The sequence below is a fragment of the Mesocricetus auratus genome, unplaced genomic scaffold (assembly GCF_017639785.1).
Source record: "Mesocricetus auratus isolate SY011 unplaced genomic scaffold, BCM_Maur_2.0 Super-Scaffold_100018, whole genome shotgun sequence".
Lineage (NCBI taxonomy): Eukaryota > Metazoa > Chordata > Mammalia > Rodentia > Cricetidae > Mesocricetus > Mesocricetus auratus.
The window spans coordinates 20,011,060-20,030,801 of NW_024429199.1; the positions used below are offsets into that span (position 1 = coordinate 20,011,060).

Genomic DNA, 19,742 nt, shown 5'->3' on the forward strand with positions numbered 1-19,742 from the left:
TGGGGTAGGAAGCCTGGAACTATTCTCCGGTAAGAAACATACTTAGATTCACAATTATGGGGTAATTACTTAAGTCAGAGCTAGCCAGTAAGAAACAAGCAAGGCCAACAGCTTCATAATTAATATAGCCTCCTGTGTGTTTATGTGGGACTGATGTGGCTCTAGAACCAGGCTGGAGGGAAGGCTTCTCTCAAGGAAAAAGCCTCCCTTTACAACAAAGTTTATATTCTAAACAATTTTGAAAATTATTCATTGTATTTAGTGCTTTACCAAAAAAATATGTAGTCAGGCATTATAACAGAAGACCCTATCTGTATCTGGTACCTTAATAGTCTTAGTTACTTGGGAGGCTGAGGGAGGAATAAATAATCCTGTATTGAAATGGAAAAATAAAGCCTGGCCTGGTGGTGCATGCCATTACTCCTAGCAGTTGGTTCAAGGCCAGCCTGGACTACAAAGCAAGTCCCAACACTGCCAGGGCTACACAGAGAAATCCTATCTGGGAAAACAAAAATAGAGTCAAACAAAGAAATAAAAAATTAAAACAAGGATTGGTATATAACTCAATTGTAGAATGCTTGGCAAATATGTAAAAAGTCTCAGGTTCAATCTCTGTCTCGCACTGTCTCTCTCTGTGTCCCCCTTCCCACCACAAACACCCCTTGAGAAAAGGGAGAAGACAAAATAAAGGAAAAATTATTTTAGCTATAGGAAAGCATGAGGGGAGGGTGGGTGTTGCATAGCCACGACTTCTAAACAATTGCTAGGAAGAAAACAACATTACCTTGTTCTAAAAATTGACTAAACGGGGGCAGTCTTGAGAGTTTGATGGAAAGACCTTGTTAGCCAGGTCAATAGTATTGCATATTGCATTTTCACTTAGGTTCAATAACATTCTGTGGAAAGCTTTTAAAGAAGAATGAACACACACACACACACACACACACACACACACACACACACATATATATATACATACATATATAAAGTATGATAAAAGAAAGGCAAAATGTAGTCTCAGTGAGGAGGTCACAGAAATCACTGGGGCTTTGGATAGTAGATCAGTGTTTACCATGGTTTATGAATGGTCTTTGGGAGCCCATTCCAAATAGAGGGATGCTCTCTCAGCCTGGACACATGGGGAAGAGCCTAGGTCCTGCCCTGGATGAAATGACAGACTTTACAGATATCCCCAAGGAGGGCCTTACCTTCCCTGGGTAATGATTTTGTGGGGATTGGGTAGGGGGCTGAGGACTGATGGAGGGACAAGGGAGGAGGGGTGGGAGAGGGAGCTGGGATTGACATGTAAAGCATTCATGTTTCTAATTTAAATGAAAACATTACAAAAAAAGAAAGGCAAAATGTAATCAGTAGTCTGTCTGATAGACATTGAAGAAGTCCTAGTATTAGAAATGCTTATGATTTGCCTCTACATGTTGGCAGTAGTGCTGGAAAAACAGCTGGATTTGATATTGGTTTAGAATTAGAATAGTATTTAGTGATAAAGTTATATGAATATTTATTTATTTCTAATTTTCATTATCATGCCCTTGTGGACCAAGTAGCAGATTTTGAATCAGGAAACACTCAGGAGTCAGGAATTCAGGGTGTGTTCTGGGTAAAGTTTCGAGCAAGGGCAATCTCAAGCTCTCCTTTGAACAGAGTTTGAGATGTCCCTGAGATGTATGAGAGAAGTTGTCAGAAAGGATGAGAATAAACAGGAATAAACAAGTCTAAAGCTTCAGCGAAATTGCTGGCCCCAAGCTACAGTGAAAAGTTATTGACTGCAGAAATGACTTAGAAGTCGATGACATTAGAGGGGAAGAAAGAGTTCCCAAGGAATTCTACCAGTTACTCATAAAAACAAACAAACAAAAAGTGAGAAGTAAATGAATATGCCTTTTCTTTTCATTCACCTAGGTGTTTTAAGCCCCAGTAAAGAGAAGGCATAACCAAATTTCCATGGGGGTTCTATCAGTAGGGATAAGAAACAGAGGAGTGGACTGTAAGAACACAGAAAAGATACCTTTCTGGAGGATGCTGTGTTCATCAAAACATGCATGAATCCTCCCCTTTTTTTCTCTCAATATGTTTTTTATTTAAATTAAAACATGTTTCCTTCACTTGTCGTTCCCAGCTCCCTCTCCCACTCTCCTCCCTTGCCCTTCTACCAGCCCCCCAACCCACCACCCAGTCCCCACACCATTCCCCAGTGAGGATGAGGCCCTCCATGGGGGATCTCCAGAGTCTGACTTCATCTGGAGCAGGGCCTAGGCCCTCCCCCATGTGCCCAGGCTGAGAAAGGTCCCCTCCATATGGAATGGGCTCCCAAACTTCATTCGTATGCCATGGTAAACACTGATCTACTACCCCAGGCCCCAGAGATTGCCAAGGCTTCCTCACTGACACCACATTCAGGTGGGTCTGGCTCAGTCCCATGCTGTTCTCTCAGTCATCAGTCTTAAGTCCACGAGTTCCCCCTTGTCAGGTCCGTTGTCTCTGTGAGTTTCACCAGTACCATCTTGACTCCTTGGCTCATCACTCCTCCCTCTCTGTCACTGGGTTCCAGGAGTTCAGTTCAGTGTTTATCTGTGGGTATCTGCCTCTGCTTCCATCAGCTACTGGATGAAGATTCTAGGATGGCATATAAGGTTAGTAGAAATCCCACTAGTGTTAGCTTTCTCCTCAAACCTATAATGACTCCCTCTATTATAGTATGTCTCATCCTGGTCTCCTCCTTTCTTCCCCCGACTCAACCTTACTGCTCAGGGATCATTTCTAGTTTGCATGAATCCCTTCAATTGCAGGCTCTAAATGCAAGCATATACTCCTGCTAGTAGAGATTTTTCATTGTTTGGTTTTTATTGTTGGATTATTAACAGCATAAACTCTTCTATTGCTATGCTGTATTACCAGCACCTTTCCTGTGGTATTGCTAACTTAACCCTTTTGACTTCAGCTTTGGGGATAGAAAGATCAGCCAATGAGACATCCAGTTTATAGGCTGGTTTTGCAGAAGGCAAACAAAAGCAGGCACTGAGAGTATGTTCTGCTGATACGGATGAAATGAGGTTGGATGGAGCCTTGATGTAGTTGATTCACCCCAACTGCGATCCTCTCAATATATATTTGGGTACACCCTCATGCTGGAACATTCCAAATAAAAGTCTCAACAAAGATGATTATTTTTTTAAACATACTGATTTTGAAAACCACCCTCATGCTGGAACATTCCAAATAAAAGTCTCAACAAAGACGATTATTTTTTTAAACATACTGATTTTGAAAACCATCTGGGTTCTTATTCAGGATTCTCCTGCAAGAAGAGCATAGTCAAACATCAACAAAATAGTGAGTAGATTCTAGTTTTGCCAGAGTGGCAGGTAGGATTTCCATGCCTTTTATAGGGACTGGAAATGTAAGCAGATCAGTGTTTGCATGACAGCAGGTTCTTGGTAAGGGACAGGAGCAGAGTATGGTGGGGACCTGTTTTTTAGGGCAGCTAAGCTTGAGATTAAAATATGTTTAATCTAGTCACAAAGATATCACGCTAAATTTGATCTTTTTTAACTTTGGGAAGCATGTTACAATAAATACTTTGCCAAGCAAATCATAGTTATAATTGGATTCATAAAGTATGTTCAGAAATTGAGAGAGATTGAAGTACAAATGTCACCACCTGAAAGTATAAACTCTTGGGATTTTCTTTGTACATCAGTGTTCCTCCCAGGTATTTGGGTTATAATGACAGTTATTATCTCAGGTACCTCTTAATTTTAGGTGCTAGCAAATTAATACAGTAATTAGGATTTAATCCTTCTTTAATTAGGATTTGTTAAGAATATTGTAATGTCTTCTAGGCTGGAGTAAGTGGCGGAGAAGCCATTTGTGTTCATAATGCTTGAGTGTGTATCTGTTATTCAGAGTTAATAATGATACCTCTTAGATGGTGTTGTATGCAACCAATGCAACCAATGGCAGTACATATGATCATGTCTGGTTTATTTTCCTTTTGATGATTAAGAAAGAAAAAACCTACTTGGATTTTCATCTTCCTCTACTTAAAAAAACCAAACAGAGTGATTTTTAAAATTAATTCCACAGAAGAACATAAACTACATTTTCTGTTTGTTTCTGGTGAAAAAATAAGAAGGAAGACCAAGTCACAGACCATTGGGAATGTTCTCTTATTTTGGAAGCTGAAAAGCTTGGAAGGGAAGAATTAGTGCTGAATTATGAGACGAATTTGCAAGTCGTGGAAACAGAACTGGAACGCATTGTCTCCTTGGCTTTGTTTGCTTCTGGCCCACTGGATTGGATGTTATTTTTCTCCTAGCTCGCAAGTACTGTGTGTCTGGACGGCGATTAGTTCAAATTGGGCTGATTTTTCAGTTCTATAAAACTCTTCATCTACATTGTGGATGGAGAACATTAAGCTACTTCCTGTGGTGCACAGCTGGAAGCCATTCTCTTCAGCATTTTGTTTTGTTCCAATTTTGTTTTATACTAGTGTATTCCTACACATCCACATAGCTAGGGTTTCAATAGACAAGTGTCTCTTTTACTTCCTTGACACATCTTAGAACATTTGCAATTGGCGTGTTCTCTTTTGTCTTTTAAATAGAGAATCACTTGCAAACAGCTCTGTTTACACGCATGAATATATTTTAAACTGCTCTACAGACCGAGAAACTGAAATGGAAAATTAGAAACATCCAAACAGCTCCACTCCATATGCTTTTTTTTTTTCTCCTGAGAGGTGATAGGGGCTTGGCAAGAACTCAGAGGAGAAATACCATGTACCCTGACTGTGATGAAAAGAAAAGAGAAAATGACAAGGGGTAAGGGAGAGATCTGCCATGTATAATAAATAATACATGACTGAACTCCATCATTAAAATGAGTATATTGTAAACAGCTGTGTCAGTGACAGAAGATTTGTCTTTCCCAGCCAGCCAAATACCAAATATCATTGAATATCAGTTATACGTATTAATGTGATTACTTCAAGCTGGATAATGAAAACTAATAAGTATTCTTTGAGAAATTAAGTGCATATATGTATATATACATACAAGCACACACATATGTATATTTGCATGTGCTTATGGCCATATACATACCTTTGAATGGTAACTGAGAAATACAATGTTGTGCTCAGCATAAGCAAAAAACATAGCTACTCCACAATATTTAGTTAGTTTAGTATTTAAGCTGATAACAAAGAAAGGCATGTTGGGAAGTATTAATGCCTCATAACATTAAATTTCCTTTACTGTATGCACTAAATATATTGGATCTTTTAAAATAATATTTAAAAAATGGTTTATTAAAATCTACACAAAGGAGGCTGGAGGGATAGCTCAGCCATTAAAGGCTAGGCTCACAACCAAAAATACAAAAATTACACAAAGGTAATAAAGTAGAAAGTTCAATACCTAAGGGGTAAAGAAAAGAAATACATTGTTCACTTTAAAACCCAATTGTTAAGTGACCTTGGGGCTATGTATGATTACAATCATTGTGTTATTATTGCACCCTTTTAAAAATAGTTGAGGCGCCGGGTGGTGGTGGCACACGCCTTTAATCCCAGCACTCGGGAGGCAGAGGCAGGTGGATCTCTGTGAGTTCGAGGCCAGGCTGGACCGACAGCCTCAAAAACAATACAGAGAAACCCTGTCTCGAAAAACCAAAAAAAAAAATAGTTGAGGCTAGTGTGTATGCAGAAAGTCTTGTTGAAGTCCAATTACAAAGGCTCAGATTACTAAGAAGTATAGCTGCTATCCTGTAGGTAATTGACAATGCACAGAGATATTTTCCCCCTATCAATAGGTAAGTGAAGCAATCATGCATATGTACTTGTCCATTTTGGCACTTGTAATATAATAGAAGAAACTAGAATAGAAATGGAGCAGGGTTGGAAGACAGCAAGACACAATAAAGTTTCCTTTATTTTTCAACAGGGGTGACTTTTCCCTTCAATACTTTTTATTTGGCTAAAATAGCAAAACACTTCCATATTTTTGTCATCCCAAGGCACCAATAAGTTTACTGGCTTTGTGGACAAGAGTCCTCCCCAGAAGGATTATATAGTACACATCTTTATTCTCATCTAATACATATCAATATCAATGGCATTGTATTTTAGCTGGTATTATTTATATACTGAATCATGCTATAGCATAAATATCCATTACACAGAATTAAAACATTATGGAGCTTACAATAAAATGTACGATACCATGCCACAAAGGAAACAAATTCGGTGTATTAAAATCAGGAAAAATATTCACAGACTAAGGAATATTTGAGCTACAACATGAGAGTTGAGTAGATGAGTATATTATACAGATTAAGTAGAAAGAACAAAATTCCATCACACAAAGGGAGTTTTAAAATACTTACTATATTTGTAAACAGGATGATGTCAGCCAACTTGAGTATAAGAAGTCATGCCGTCTGGTATAAACATGTAGCTAACCATGGAATCTGACTGCTATGCTGTATGCAACAGGCAACTCACAAATGCCGTAAAACAAGAAAGTGACATGTTGAAGATCAAGAGGAGGTCAGTCACACAGAAAGACTAGTTAGGCAACTTTAACTACATATAATGGGTAGTGGATATAATTGAGAGACAAAATTAATGAATTGGAAGTAGATATCCTACAATGATGAAGTCGGATGCAAACATTTACAAAATACATTTTAACATTTCTAATTCCAGAAGACTGCAATTCACACTGGCTGATAATTACCTACTTGAAGAGAATGGTAGAAATTTGGGGGATAAATCTGACTGAATCAGGCAGCACTTTGGGTGGTCTTCATGAAGTCACTCCATACTGGAGAAGAGTATATTGAAGAGTAGGGCTATTCAAATATTGAAAAAGGAGTTACTGAGAGATATGGGATGAACTGCAAGTCCCTTTATCAGCCAGAAGAATTCAATGGGCCTACGGTGTACCTACTCAGTGATCAGAAGGAATACAGTTGCCAGAGGAAGGCAAGGATTCAGACTACAGTAAGGAGTGCTTTCTCAGAAGGAAGTTGTTTGGAAATGAACAACAGGAACTGTGAAGCAAGCAGAAAAGTGGGATATCCAAACTGGGATAAACCATAGTACCACACCACTCACAGGAACACGCGCGCATGCGCGCGCACACACACACACACACACACACACACACACACACACACACACACACAAAGAGAGAGAGACAGAGACAGAGAGACAGACAGAGAGCTCAGCCACTGTGAAATACCACACCGACTCATGACATTCTTCACAAGACAAGCCTTGTGTACTTCATATGATCCAAAGGCAAAATGGTCCAGAGTTTCAGAAGATGTCTTCCTTCCTGTATTTACATTGTTTTAGAGAAAGCAACTGATAAATATAAATATAAATCACAAATATTTGAAAGGAAACTAAGTTATAAGCAAAACAATTTATTTCCTTAAAATGGAAACTGGAACTGGAAAGTTGCTCAGGGAAAGTAGAGTTCCTACTGTTGTGTGACTCTGGGTATGGGGAAGAAATGGTTTACGTTCAGTTCTCTCTTTGTCCAGATGATCTAGTTCTGAGGAACTTGAAAGAAGTTTCCTTTGAAGCATCCAATTATGCATTCAAACACTTAAGAAATGTTAACTTGAGGTGTTGGTGGCACATGCCTTTAATCCCAGCACTCAGGAGGCAGAGACACTCGGGAGGCAGAGGCAGGTAGATCTCTGTGAGTCTACAGAGCAAGTTCCAGGACAGCCTCCAAAACAATACAGAGAAACCCTGTCTCGAAAAAACAAAAAAACAAAAAAAGAAAAAAGAAAAAGAAATGTTAACTTTACTTTTTATTTGTGCTGATATTGCAAGTTGATTGAAACCAAAGCATAAGAAGAATCTTACATATAGGTCACACCTACAGACTTAAAAATGCCTTATATGAATGTATGTGTGTATGTGTCACATGCAAGTAAGACCAGAAGAGAGTGCCAAATCCTCCCTTCGTGCTTTAGTTATAGGTTGTTGTGAGCTGCATGCTATGAATGCTGGGAACAAAATTCAAGTCATCTAGAAGAGCAGCAAGTGATTTTAACCACTGAGTCATCTGTCTAGTCCCATTTCTGTAGAGTCTGTCAAGATTTTGTGATGAAAATTTTCCTCTATGCAACAAAGTTTTAAAAACTTACATGGTAAATACAATATTATTCACAATTTAGCTTCTAAAATTAGCATTTGGCTCTCTTTGCATTTTTAATATCTATTCACATGAACACAACTACTTGGAATCCATCTCATTTTTTGATATAAGTTTTATTCCAGTTTAGAGTTTGAAGTACCTTTTCATAACTGAAAAATGTGGTATCTTGTTCATCATTAACAGGAGTTAAGTGTTGATATACTTTCTTTTTTGGATTAAAATTGTTTGCAATGAAATACATGATCCATTCCTGAATATGATCTTCCCCCAAGCAGACAACACAAGTTTTAACGGTGGTGTGTGCCTCTGTAATGCAAACCACTGTGAGGAGTGGTAGGTTCAGGATTTCCTTTAAACCTCTTCCCAGTTCACCTGTGCCACTCACAGCAGCAATTATTTCCCACTGATTCCTTCCATAGACTCAGTTTGACTGTTTATATAAATGACTTTTTTATTTTTCACTGGTCTCTTACTTCCTTTTTTTCCTGTCTTACCAAAATTTACTATTAATTGACTTAAACTTTTCAGATAATAGAAGAACTATGTGTTTGTCATTTCAAATTTGATTAAAAAGATTCATAAATTTCTTGTCATTGCAAGCACTGTTCCATGAGTCTACATCAGTTACCATGGCTTAAAAAATAGTTGTTTGTTTATTCTAATGTTTGTTTGATCTCAGCAGTGATCAAACAAATGACTCTCCCTCTTAAAGTTTGAGCTAAATTTTATTATTTCTTTGTCTAGGGATATATTTTTAACACACATTGGATTTTGTGAAACATTCTTTGTAGAAACTCTGGATTCTGTTATATTTTTGTGAAGAATGCTCTCCCATCTTATTTGTTGTTAGCTGTTGACTAACTGGGTTCACATTTCACTCTCAAATCTGTAGCCTTCCAAGCCCAGCTAGAGTAAAGTTCTTGGCATCTAACCTTTGGGCAGAGTTTGAAAACAGGTTTGGAGTCCCTTTTTCTGTGATCTTCTCTTTTCTAGCACTTCCCTCATCACTTGAGAGCTGCCGTTGCTCTTCAGTTTTGCTCTTTGATTCTTCCGGGGAATGAAACTGTGGATGTTGAGAAATGTTCCTGTGTTATTTCCTTCTTGGGTGCATACACTCTTCCTCTGACTTTAATATTCACAGTTCCTCTGATTCCACAACAGTTCCAATGTCAACAGACTATCAAATATTTAGAGAATTCACAGCTTTTGTCTATGAAAGCTTTGGTCCAATCAGAACCTACCCTGTTCTCTGAAAGGAGTTTAAGTAGGCTAAAAAATGCACCCACCATTAGTGCACAGCTCTGATGGTTTAGAACATTGAAACCATGCCAACATGTATGGACATGCTACCTTATGAACAAGCAAACAATATGCCCAACAAAACCAGTCAACTTGTGTGAGTTTTCTAAATATTTGCCATTAGGAAGCATTTTTAAAAATTTGACCCTTATTTAGATCTAGACTTTTCCCAAGTTGTCTATAGTAGTATGCATACTATAATTTCCCATATACATAATAGGTAAAGAATAAATATTCATTTGGCTTATATCATACTTTATTTTTCATAACTGTAAATCCAACTAAATTTATTTAGTTTAGAGTCTACTCAGAAAAACATCAATCATGGTTATATGGATAGTGACCACTGGGTTTTATGTCATTAAAATTACAGGATCTCAGATTGAATTGAGAACCTACAAGTCAATATTCTTAAGGTGTTCATCAGCTATTTGTAGTTCATTTACACTCCTAATGGTTACCTAATCTTAGCTGGTGACCCATACCAAGTATGACAATAGATGCCACCTGGATGCTTTTGAGAGGGGTGGAATGGGAATAGCCTAAAAGGTTTAGCATATAATGAAAAGGCATTGTAATCAAAACATACAACATGCCAAAGGTTTAATATCGACTTATTCTTTGAATTGTTCATTAGCAACTAATTTAGGACCTTCTAAGTCCAATACTCCTCACCGGTTTTTAAAAACCAAACAGCAAGACAGTAGTAAAATTTGATAGAGCCACTGCTTCTTGACCTTGAAGCAAGCCAACTATACAGTGGAGAGGTTAATTTTGAGTAAATGATCAATAATCATAGTAGAATCAAATCAATAGAGAAAAATGAAAGTGCTTGATAAAATTGCATTAATATCTTCAGTATAATGTGCAAAAATCCTATGCAGTGATGATGGAGTGGTGACTATGTTATTTATTTTGTGAGGTATAGAAACTGATTTTCAGAGGATCAGGGTCTAACTCTTCACCAAGCACTATGAACTTTTCAGTGCTAGGTTCGCATTACATTATCAGTCTTAATTGGTTGTTACTTAATCTTCTTTGACCTATACTGTTTTTATAAATTGCATTTGCCCAGTAGGATGATTTGGAATTAAATGCAATGAGGAACACAAGGAAGTTTCTTGATAAATGTCACTTACGCATCTATAATCATTTTAAAGCTCTATCTTCTTCATTCATTTTATCTATATACTCCTAAAGGAAAAATGGCATGGAATTCAATTCTCTATATTATAATCATTGAATACACACTAGACAGTGTGACTCTGCATCTCTCTTTCTGATCCCTCTTTCATGATTGCTTTGGCCTTGGATAGCACAGGTCTGGACTTCTCAGATTTCAGCTCTTCAGAATACAACGGGTTTTCTAATATTAGCAAGACAAAACCAATGGTCATAGTACGTTCAGGACTAGTTATCAGCTATAGAATTGAGAAAAATTACATAACCAAATTCACAATATCCTGGGTAAGGGTTAGACATGTCTACAGCAGGACAAAGATAGATTTGTAAATAAAAACTGGTTTCCTGGAAGGGTTTAGACGGAGCTGACATACCTAGCCTCATGTGGCTCATGTACAGCTCTGCCTGAAACTTGAAACCAAACATATCTTCTTATACCATCTTTTTATACTTTAAATTAAATATTCGGAGAAGAGGGGAATAAGGAAAATAAATGACCAGTGAGTGAAGACAAACATATAAAGGTCTGCTTTGAAGAACGACTATGTGTATTTTATGTGTAGCAAATGCATCTAAATCCATGTCACATAAGTATCTAATTATATTCTGTTATGTGCTAGGATGAAGGCATGTTTAGATACTCTGACAGTTTAATAATGACCATATATATTAGTATTTAGTCATCTGTACTGGCCTGTCCTTGGGGTTCTGACAGGGTATGACTTCAGCCACAGTAACTAAGAGCACCACCTGTGCACATTCATTAAGATCCCTTTTAAAAGGGCCCTGTCCACCTCCCATCCTCCTCTCTCTTTCTCTCCCTCTCTCTCAGTCTGTCCCCCCTCTCTGCATGTCTCTCTCTCCCTCTCTTTCTTTTCTTGCCTCTTTCCTGTTGCTCCTGTTCCCAGAGCCCAGTCTTCCCCCCTTCTCTTCCACTTTCTTATGATCCCTTTCCCTAATAATAAAACCCCCTCTGTTTGAAACCTGTTGCATGGCATCTTTCTCTCATGTGCTGCTTTTCTTTTATCACAACAATATATATTGTCAAAAGTGTTCAATTCAGACACCATTCCCTCTGGCTGGCACTCTTGTTCTTTCCTTTCTTGGGTTTTTCTACAAAATAAACTTCAGTTTTTCCCAAGAGCTCATTAAGTCCCCCCCCCATGAAACTCATCTTAGTATTTCTCAACTTTTTGGATATATGGCTTAGTGCATGCACAAAATACCTTTGATGAAAGAATAATTTTACAGTAGTAGAAAATGGTGCAGAACAACAGAGGAGAAAGACACCTAGATGAACCTCATTTATTCCATCATATGTAATTTCCTAAACTAAAGAATAAAATATCTTAGATGTAGAAGTAGTTCTCTGGAGATTAATTATTTAAAGTTTGCAATTTCATAACTTCACCAAACGGCAGACTATTTCAAATAACATTTATTTGGTATGTAGAGGAGACAAAATGAAAAATATAATGCATCTCTCTTGTATTAGTACTTTACTTTTTACACAACACTCTATAATTTTTTTTGTTAAGTATATATGGTATTGTTGTGGCCGGCCAGTATTTCTCTGAAAACTGGTCATGTAAGCTGACCACATCACATGAGTAGAATGGTACACTGTGTGAAAGAGGGCCAGAGGATGTCGAGGTGAGCAACGTCAATGGAAAGGTTGCTTGAGCTAGTAAATGGAATTAAGAAAAAGAAGTAAATATGCAAGTGCTAGAAAAGGAAGAGAAGCTGTAAATTTCAAATAACTGCTAGCTGAAAACAAGAATGGTAAGGAGGGAGGCTCAGTGAAGTAGGGAGCTGGGGCTTTTGGAGACTAGAGAAACAGAAGGGATAAGGATATTGCTTAGTTAGAACAATTTGGAGCAATGCATGTATAACAGTTATTAGCTTATTTCCCCCTTCTAAAGTTTTGAGACCAATTACAATATTTAAAATGTGATCATGTTTTAATTATTCTTTCTGATCAAAAAGAAAATTTAATAATCAAACACAAACACATGTGAGTGCAATTAACTATTTTAAATACTGTTTCTGGTTTTCCTTTTCATAAAAATTCTTTCAGTGCAATTTTAAGGTCAACTAAGGCTACAAATGAAAGCAAAACATATGTTTCACATCACATTGTGGCAGTGCTAAGAGGCTAAACTCTGGGGTCAGATGCTTTGATTGTGAAGCACAACCCTGCTGCTTTCCTTCTGTCTTCCAGGCACGCTGCATAGCAGCTTGATAAAGTAGAGGTAAAATAGCATGCGGATCACATGACTGTTTTGTGGCACAGATTAGATGAAAAGCACTAGAGTCTGGCATGTTGCAGATATGCATTGACAAAGAAGGTTGCTATTAAAATGGGCAGTTTGTGCAGACTGATATTTATGAGTCAACATGTATGTCATCTCTCCATCTTGCAATAGGTCTGAATTCCAACTGTGTCTTCACCATGTGTTAATGCTTGAAGTTAAAGCGGAAGCATCTATGAACTAATGAATCCAAGGCACTCAGCCAAACACCATGCATAGAATACAGTTAAGAAGACGGAAGTTTTGAAATGGTAGAGCCACAACTGGCACAGGCACAGAGCTGTGACAGTCTGAGTGGCTACAATGCTCCATGTAGAAATCAAGTCTTCTTATTTGTCATCTCAAATATATCTTCTCTGTGATGAGGTCTCAGTTAAAGAAGGGCTTTTGATAATTAAACTTATGGTGCTGTCATTGAAAGGTTGTTCATAGAATGCAAACTGTATATATGTATGTAGTAGAGCTGGCATTACCGAAGAGGAAGAAAAAGCCTCTACTGGGTCCCAGCTGGAAAAGGAAGCCTTTCTGGCTTTGCACTGAGATAGACCTGCATAGCTCAAATCCTTCTGTTAGACCCAAGCAAGAATTTCTGGCCTATGATCATTGACTACTTTGGCTATGATAAAGTTTTGGTAGCAAAGAAACAAGAAGCAAATAGTTTTCTAAGATCTTTTGGCACTGTCTTTTTTCTCCAGTTCTCCAGTTTGAATATGCATATGTTGTAGCAGTATTTTACACTAAGTGATAATTGTTGTACAAAAGGACCACGAAAAACATAGGCACATAATTGTAAAGAAACTATATATGATTATAGCTTAATATTGGGTATTAAGTAGCTGAGATGGAATACAGTAGATTCAGATTGAATAATACCATCATATCAAATACATAAAGATTATTTTTAAAGTCTGCTTGAGACATGACTTTAAATAAAATTTTAGAGTCTAAATAATAAGAGAATATATTAAGACCCAAAATGTAAAAAAAAATAGCATTTTAATAACAAACTTTTGATGCAGTGCATTGACAAGTCAGGTGTCTAGTCACTAATTATTTCATTTTGGATTGATTTAATTCCAGAAAAAATATCTTAACTTAATTGTACTTTAAAGATTTTTTGTGACATACCTTCATTTGTCACTGTTTTTCAGGTTTATTTCCTGCTGTCCTGAATCTTGCTTCTAATGCGCTCATCACAACCAATGCAACATGTGGGGAAAAAGGACCTGAAATGTACTGCAAGTTGGTGGAGCATGTCCCTGGACAGCCTGTGAGGAACCCTCAGTGCCGAATCTGCAATCAAAACAGCAGCCATCCACAACGTATGTATTATATATGTGTTTGTATTGCGCTGGATGGGATGGATGATAAAAACACAGTGAGGCCAAGTTGTATTGAATTCAAAGAACTTGTGAGCCAAGAATTCCAGCATTTTCTTTTCAATGAGCTTTTTGTGGTCCTTCTTAGTCATTCTATAAACATATTTAGTATCAGTGTCCCTTACATACAACAAGTTCAATAATAGAGAGGAATTCACTAGTTGAAGCTCTGTGTCGCTTACTAGGATCACTGGCTCCAGAAAACTTTCGGGATGTGATGACTCTTGTGGAATTTGGCTGTTCATTGTTTAGTTATTTGCTAGATTTGGTTCTTGAGATGCAAGAAGAGTAAAGAATGGTCCTGCCTTCAACTAGCCAAGGATTAGTGAACACAGGCTCTGAAGTGAGAAAAGAGGTCATAAATTCAGTGTCAGGGTAAGGGAAGGCTTTCCTAATGAAACCATGATGAAGCCAGCAGCCTAGGTCAAGTATGAACTAAAGAGGTTAATAAGTGAGGAGGGGATAAGAAGAGGAAGGCGAGAAAGGAGAAAGTCTGAATAACACAGAAAAGCTTCCTCGTAAAAAGATGTACAAATAGAATGACAAGAATTGAATTTTCAGAGTGTGGAGTCTAGACATGTGTGGAATATAGAAGCTGGAAACAGGTTACAAATGGTTCTACAAACCAATGGAAGAGTGGCTAATAAAAGGTGGAATAGGAACATGTATTATAATCAAAACTGTAGCATGAAGTAAAATTATATTCTTTGTTCTAGAGAAATTATGAGGAAATTAGGAAAAGAGAGAAGTAACTCAGGCCCTTAGAGCTTGCCAAGAAGACCTAAGTACAGGGAGAAAGCTATGCATGGATGGAGGCAGTTTGAGTTAGGAAGAAGAGGGGGATTATCAAAGATAGTCACACACACATCTGGAGGATGTGACACATGGCATATTGTAGGGACTCTGTGTAATTTAACTTGTAAAGGATTTTTGTGAGAAAGGGAATCTATTCAAATATAATTTTGGAGATTAAGACTGCCTTAGAGATATGTTGTAGAAAGTGATATGTCTGCATCTCTATTGATTGCCTATATAAGAAATTAATAGAGTAAATAGTGGGAATTGAAGAAATGGTGAAAACATAATTTCATAACTAGACAATTTTCAATTTTTTTCATTCATTATTTTTCAATACAGTTTTAGGTTGCCAGTAAAATAAAGGGTAAAGCACCAAGATTTCCAAAATATCCCTTACCTAGCATATGTGTGGCCTCCTCAACAACATTTCAATCTTCATTATCCCCACTATCTAGAGTGCTAATTTGCACTGTTGAGCTTCCATGAACACATTATCATCCAACCATCACCATTTACTTTGAGTCTCACTTTTAGTAATGTACAGTCTATGAGTTTGGACAAATATATCATGTTCTTTACAGATTAATTGAGCTATTCTTAATGGAATGGAAAGGAAGGAAACTCAGTTTTATAACTTGTGGATTCTTTTCATCTCAGCAGGAAAAATGAGACTATAACACACACGCACGCATACACACACACACACACATACACACAGAGACAGACAGACAGACAGAGATAGAGACACAGACAGAGACAGAGACAAAGACAGAGAGAATAGTAGCTAAACAGCCTTATATCAAATTTAGGGATTTTTTTAAACATTGTGTATATTTTCATAATATGACTATATGGATACTTCTTTGATTACAATTATTGATATTGTATGTCCAGAGTATTTGAAAAACTAAGATATTTCATAGAGGTTGCACCCTTTCCCCATGGGGGTCTGTTGACTGCTTGTTCTAGGGGCTTTTAGCAAAACACTTCTCATCTCCTCCTCCCAGTAAGGCCTGTATGCAAGTTCCTGTTTATTTTCTAAATGCTAATTCCTGTTTTTGACCCACCCTTTGCTGGAGGGCCCTGGGAATGTAGGCTTCTGACCTTGGTGTTTTTCCACCATACCTGACTTTGCTATATAAGGCTCTACTCTTGTAATAATAAATGCCATTCTCCTTGTAAGAATGAGCCTCTGTCTTTTGTCTTTATTTTCATCCTTAGTCCTTAGCCTCAGATCATTGTGAAGTATGGTAGCACTGTAGCTGCAAACACACAGGCAGCTTGCTACAATAGAGGGCATCCATGAAAAGATTTCTATTCTTTTAGTGACTCTGATATATACATGGGAACAGGCAGTGATATAGCACACATCTTGGGTTTTTCTATGTCTGGTATAGTATGTTAAGAGGTGAGGACCAGTGCCAGAGACCTGGGGGAGATTTACTAGGTAAAGAAATTACTATAATCAAGGCAGATGAGGAAAAATAAAAGTTCTCAAGCTGGGTAATCAGGAGAATGTGATACCAAGTGGAGAGTAAAGAGGTAGGGTGAGTGGTGCAGGTACTGAGTGGGGTGGAAAGAGAAGTTGCAAGTGTCTGGATGGATCCTCAAGGAGAAGTCAGACAATGCAGGGCAGCCAGGAAATAGAAGCTGAAGCCATAAAGGAATAAACTGGGTGGATAACAACTTGTACATTCACTGCGAATAAAGATGAGTTCTGATGAACAGAAACTGTCATCTATTCATTGACTGGTTTCTCACTTTTCATTAAGACGTGAAAGCCTGGAATCCTGGACATAATAGTAGGTGAATGGTGGACATGGGGTAGTAGAAATGTGTAGCTGTGTGTTTAGACTAGGATAGGAAACAGGGAGAATTATAAAGATAAATGTGTTGGCATCACTATGCTTATGCTAATATAAAATGTATAAAATGTGAAATTTAAATTGTCATATGTTATAGTCTAAGTATATTAAATATACAAATATATTTAAATATGTAAATATTTTATAGACAAAAGAGAAGGATGGAAGTGAGTAATATCTTAGAAGCAGTGATAATGATGCAAAGTTTGAGATGGGAAGGAATTGAGTGGAGACCCGTGATAGCAGAATTGGATGACTCATCCTGGTCCAGCAGAGTCACCAACCCATCCTGTCATCTATCTGCTTTAGGGTTCTGTGTTTGGGGTATTTTTCATCTCAGTGGAATATACTTACATTTTGATGTAGATACACCAAGTTTTTCACACCAAAGCCAGAATGAAGCAAGGGACATAGGAAGAATCTTCAGGTTTCTTCTCTGTTTGTTCACTTGTAGTCTCTTAAACTTGTCATAGCCTGAATTTACTTTGTGTTACTTTCAAGTGTGAGCAGCTTCATTACATTTCAAAATCAATTTTGATACTGTAAACTCAGAAAGAATAAACTATGACAGGAATAAAAATTTGGCAATAAATTATGTGAATATACTTGAGTAAAAATTGTAGTAACAGATGATAAATTTTCACAAATTCAGCGACCTTCCAGAATAAATCCACAAGGTCTGCATTTAATCATCAAGCAAAGAAAATTAAACAAACTTTCTGGCTGTTAGTAGTTTGTGTTTCTTAATTAAAATACAAACAGTTTGAGAAAATTGTCTTATGGTTCCCCAGTCAGTTTTCAAAAGTAGTTGGCTTTCTTTGACTAGTATAGTTTTATTTTTTGAAGATATAATATTTCTATCTTTTTTGAATAAGGGAACTCTGCTAACAATTGATCAGTATTTGCAAATTAATTATGATTACTGAAGTGAAAATTATGGTTGTTGATATATATTCCCATCTTTTTTCTGGCTGATTTTCATATCAGTTTGACTTGAGGTAGCAGATAACAAATTTCCCGTATAAACAGCTACTCTTGGTAATTACTGAAAACCAATGAATTCTGTTTGAAATAATTTTGAATGTGTGCTTTGCTTCCACACATGAGAACAACAACACCAAAAAGAAATAGGTAGATGATGTAGAATGCTTTCTATATTTATTTTTCTGGAAGGGCAATGACAGTAATCTTTCACATGTGGCCCTAACTCCTGATGTGCTGATTTTTGCATTCATGCACACTACCAGAGACATTTGTTGATGTTTGCTTAGGATTCTGCTGTTTGCTGTTTTTATACAGTGACATTGGACCTAGCCTCAACAGAATTCAATTGGCACAAATTGCTAAATATATACATCAGTTTTCTTTTCATTATTGAGACTGGATGTCTCATCACAATGAGCTATTGATGTGATAAGACTTGGTACAAAGTAAGTCCATGGAGCACTATAGTTGCATTGAAATTCCAGTGGCAATGTCATATTACCATTCTGTCTTATATTATCATATCTATATTAAAATATGAATATCAGACTTTAAGTTCATGTTTTTAGTTGAAGATTACATAGAAGACTAAATAAATAAAATTAACATAAAAATTTTCACTAAGTGGAAATGGCAAATTTTATAAACATCCTTTCATGTAAGTGTGCATGCATGTGTTCATGTGTGTGAGTACACATATGTGTGCTGTGTGTGTGTCTTATTGCATGTGAGAAGAACAGAGGATAACCATGGGTGTTGATCCTCGGCCACTGTCCACCTCTGATTTTGAGGCAGGGTCTATCATTTGCCTGGAGCTTGTCAAATGAGCTATAATGGCTGCTCAGTGAGCTCGAAGGATTATTCTTGGAAAATATCAAACACAATCCCAAATGAATGTACCAGGGCTCTGAGATGTGGAGATAATTTTTTCATAGCCCTGAGATCACACACATCCAACACTGCTGCTTGGGGATTATCATGCTCACTTTATTAAGTTATATTATTTCTTTTAAAGATAATTTTTATATTATTATTAGATCCTTACACATGAAGACCACAGTCTTGCTATTTTTTATCTTCAATTTTTATTAAGTGTAATTTGTCTGTAATGTTCACAACAATTCATATTTTGAACAGGCTTATAATTTATTTCAGTACTACACAAATATGTTCCCAAGCAAGCTTGGGCAACCCTCTAAAGAAAGGGATCCCTCAAATGTTTTCACTGATCTGTGATAATAAGGGCAATGAATGCAGTGTTCCATAGTGTTCATAAAAGTAAAGGGAATAAGTTTGACTGAGTTTCCTTAACTTGATATTATTGTTTTTAAAGATGATTGTAGGTTTCTAAATGTCCATTCATTTATGAATGAATGTTGAATTCATGGTACATTGGATGATGATAAATTAGACTCAAAATTGCTATCATTTATAAAATTCTGAGGATAGAATTCCCACATTAACTTTCCAAATCTCTTATACATGTATTGTTTTTTTTCTGATTTTGATTTTCTCCTGGAAGTTGAGGGTCTGGAAAATCCTACTGTGAGTAGAGTTTTGCCATCCCTCTTTTAGGAATAAAATGGAATTTAATGGATTTTTCCATGGCCAGTTAGTTACTAAACAGTGGAGGCAATAAAAATAAGGCATCATACATGCCTTTTTTGTACACTGAGTCTGGGGGTCTTTCATTTCATATCATTAGACAGAATACATGTCCCAGCT

The 19,742-nt window shown here is 37.0% G+C and overlaps 1 protein-coding gene across 3 annotated transcripts in view; it reads left to right on the top strand.

The window, feature by feature from the left end:
* Positions 1-19,742, top strand: part of Lama2 (laminin subunit alpha 2) — a 549,107-nt gene that overhangs the window by 114,959 nt on the left and 414,406 nt on the right. For all 3 annotated transcript variants that reach the window (XM_013110210.3, XM_013110209.3, XM_005065788.4), the window contains exon 2: positions 14,143-14,313. In XM_013110210.3, coding sequence (XP_012965664.1) covers positions 14,143-14,313 — 171 coding nt within the window. The remainder of the gene's footprint in view (positions 1-14,142; positions 14,314-19,742) is intronic.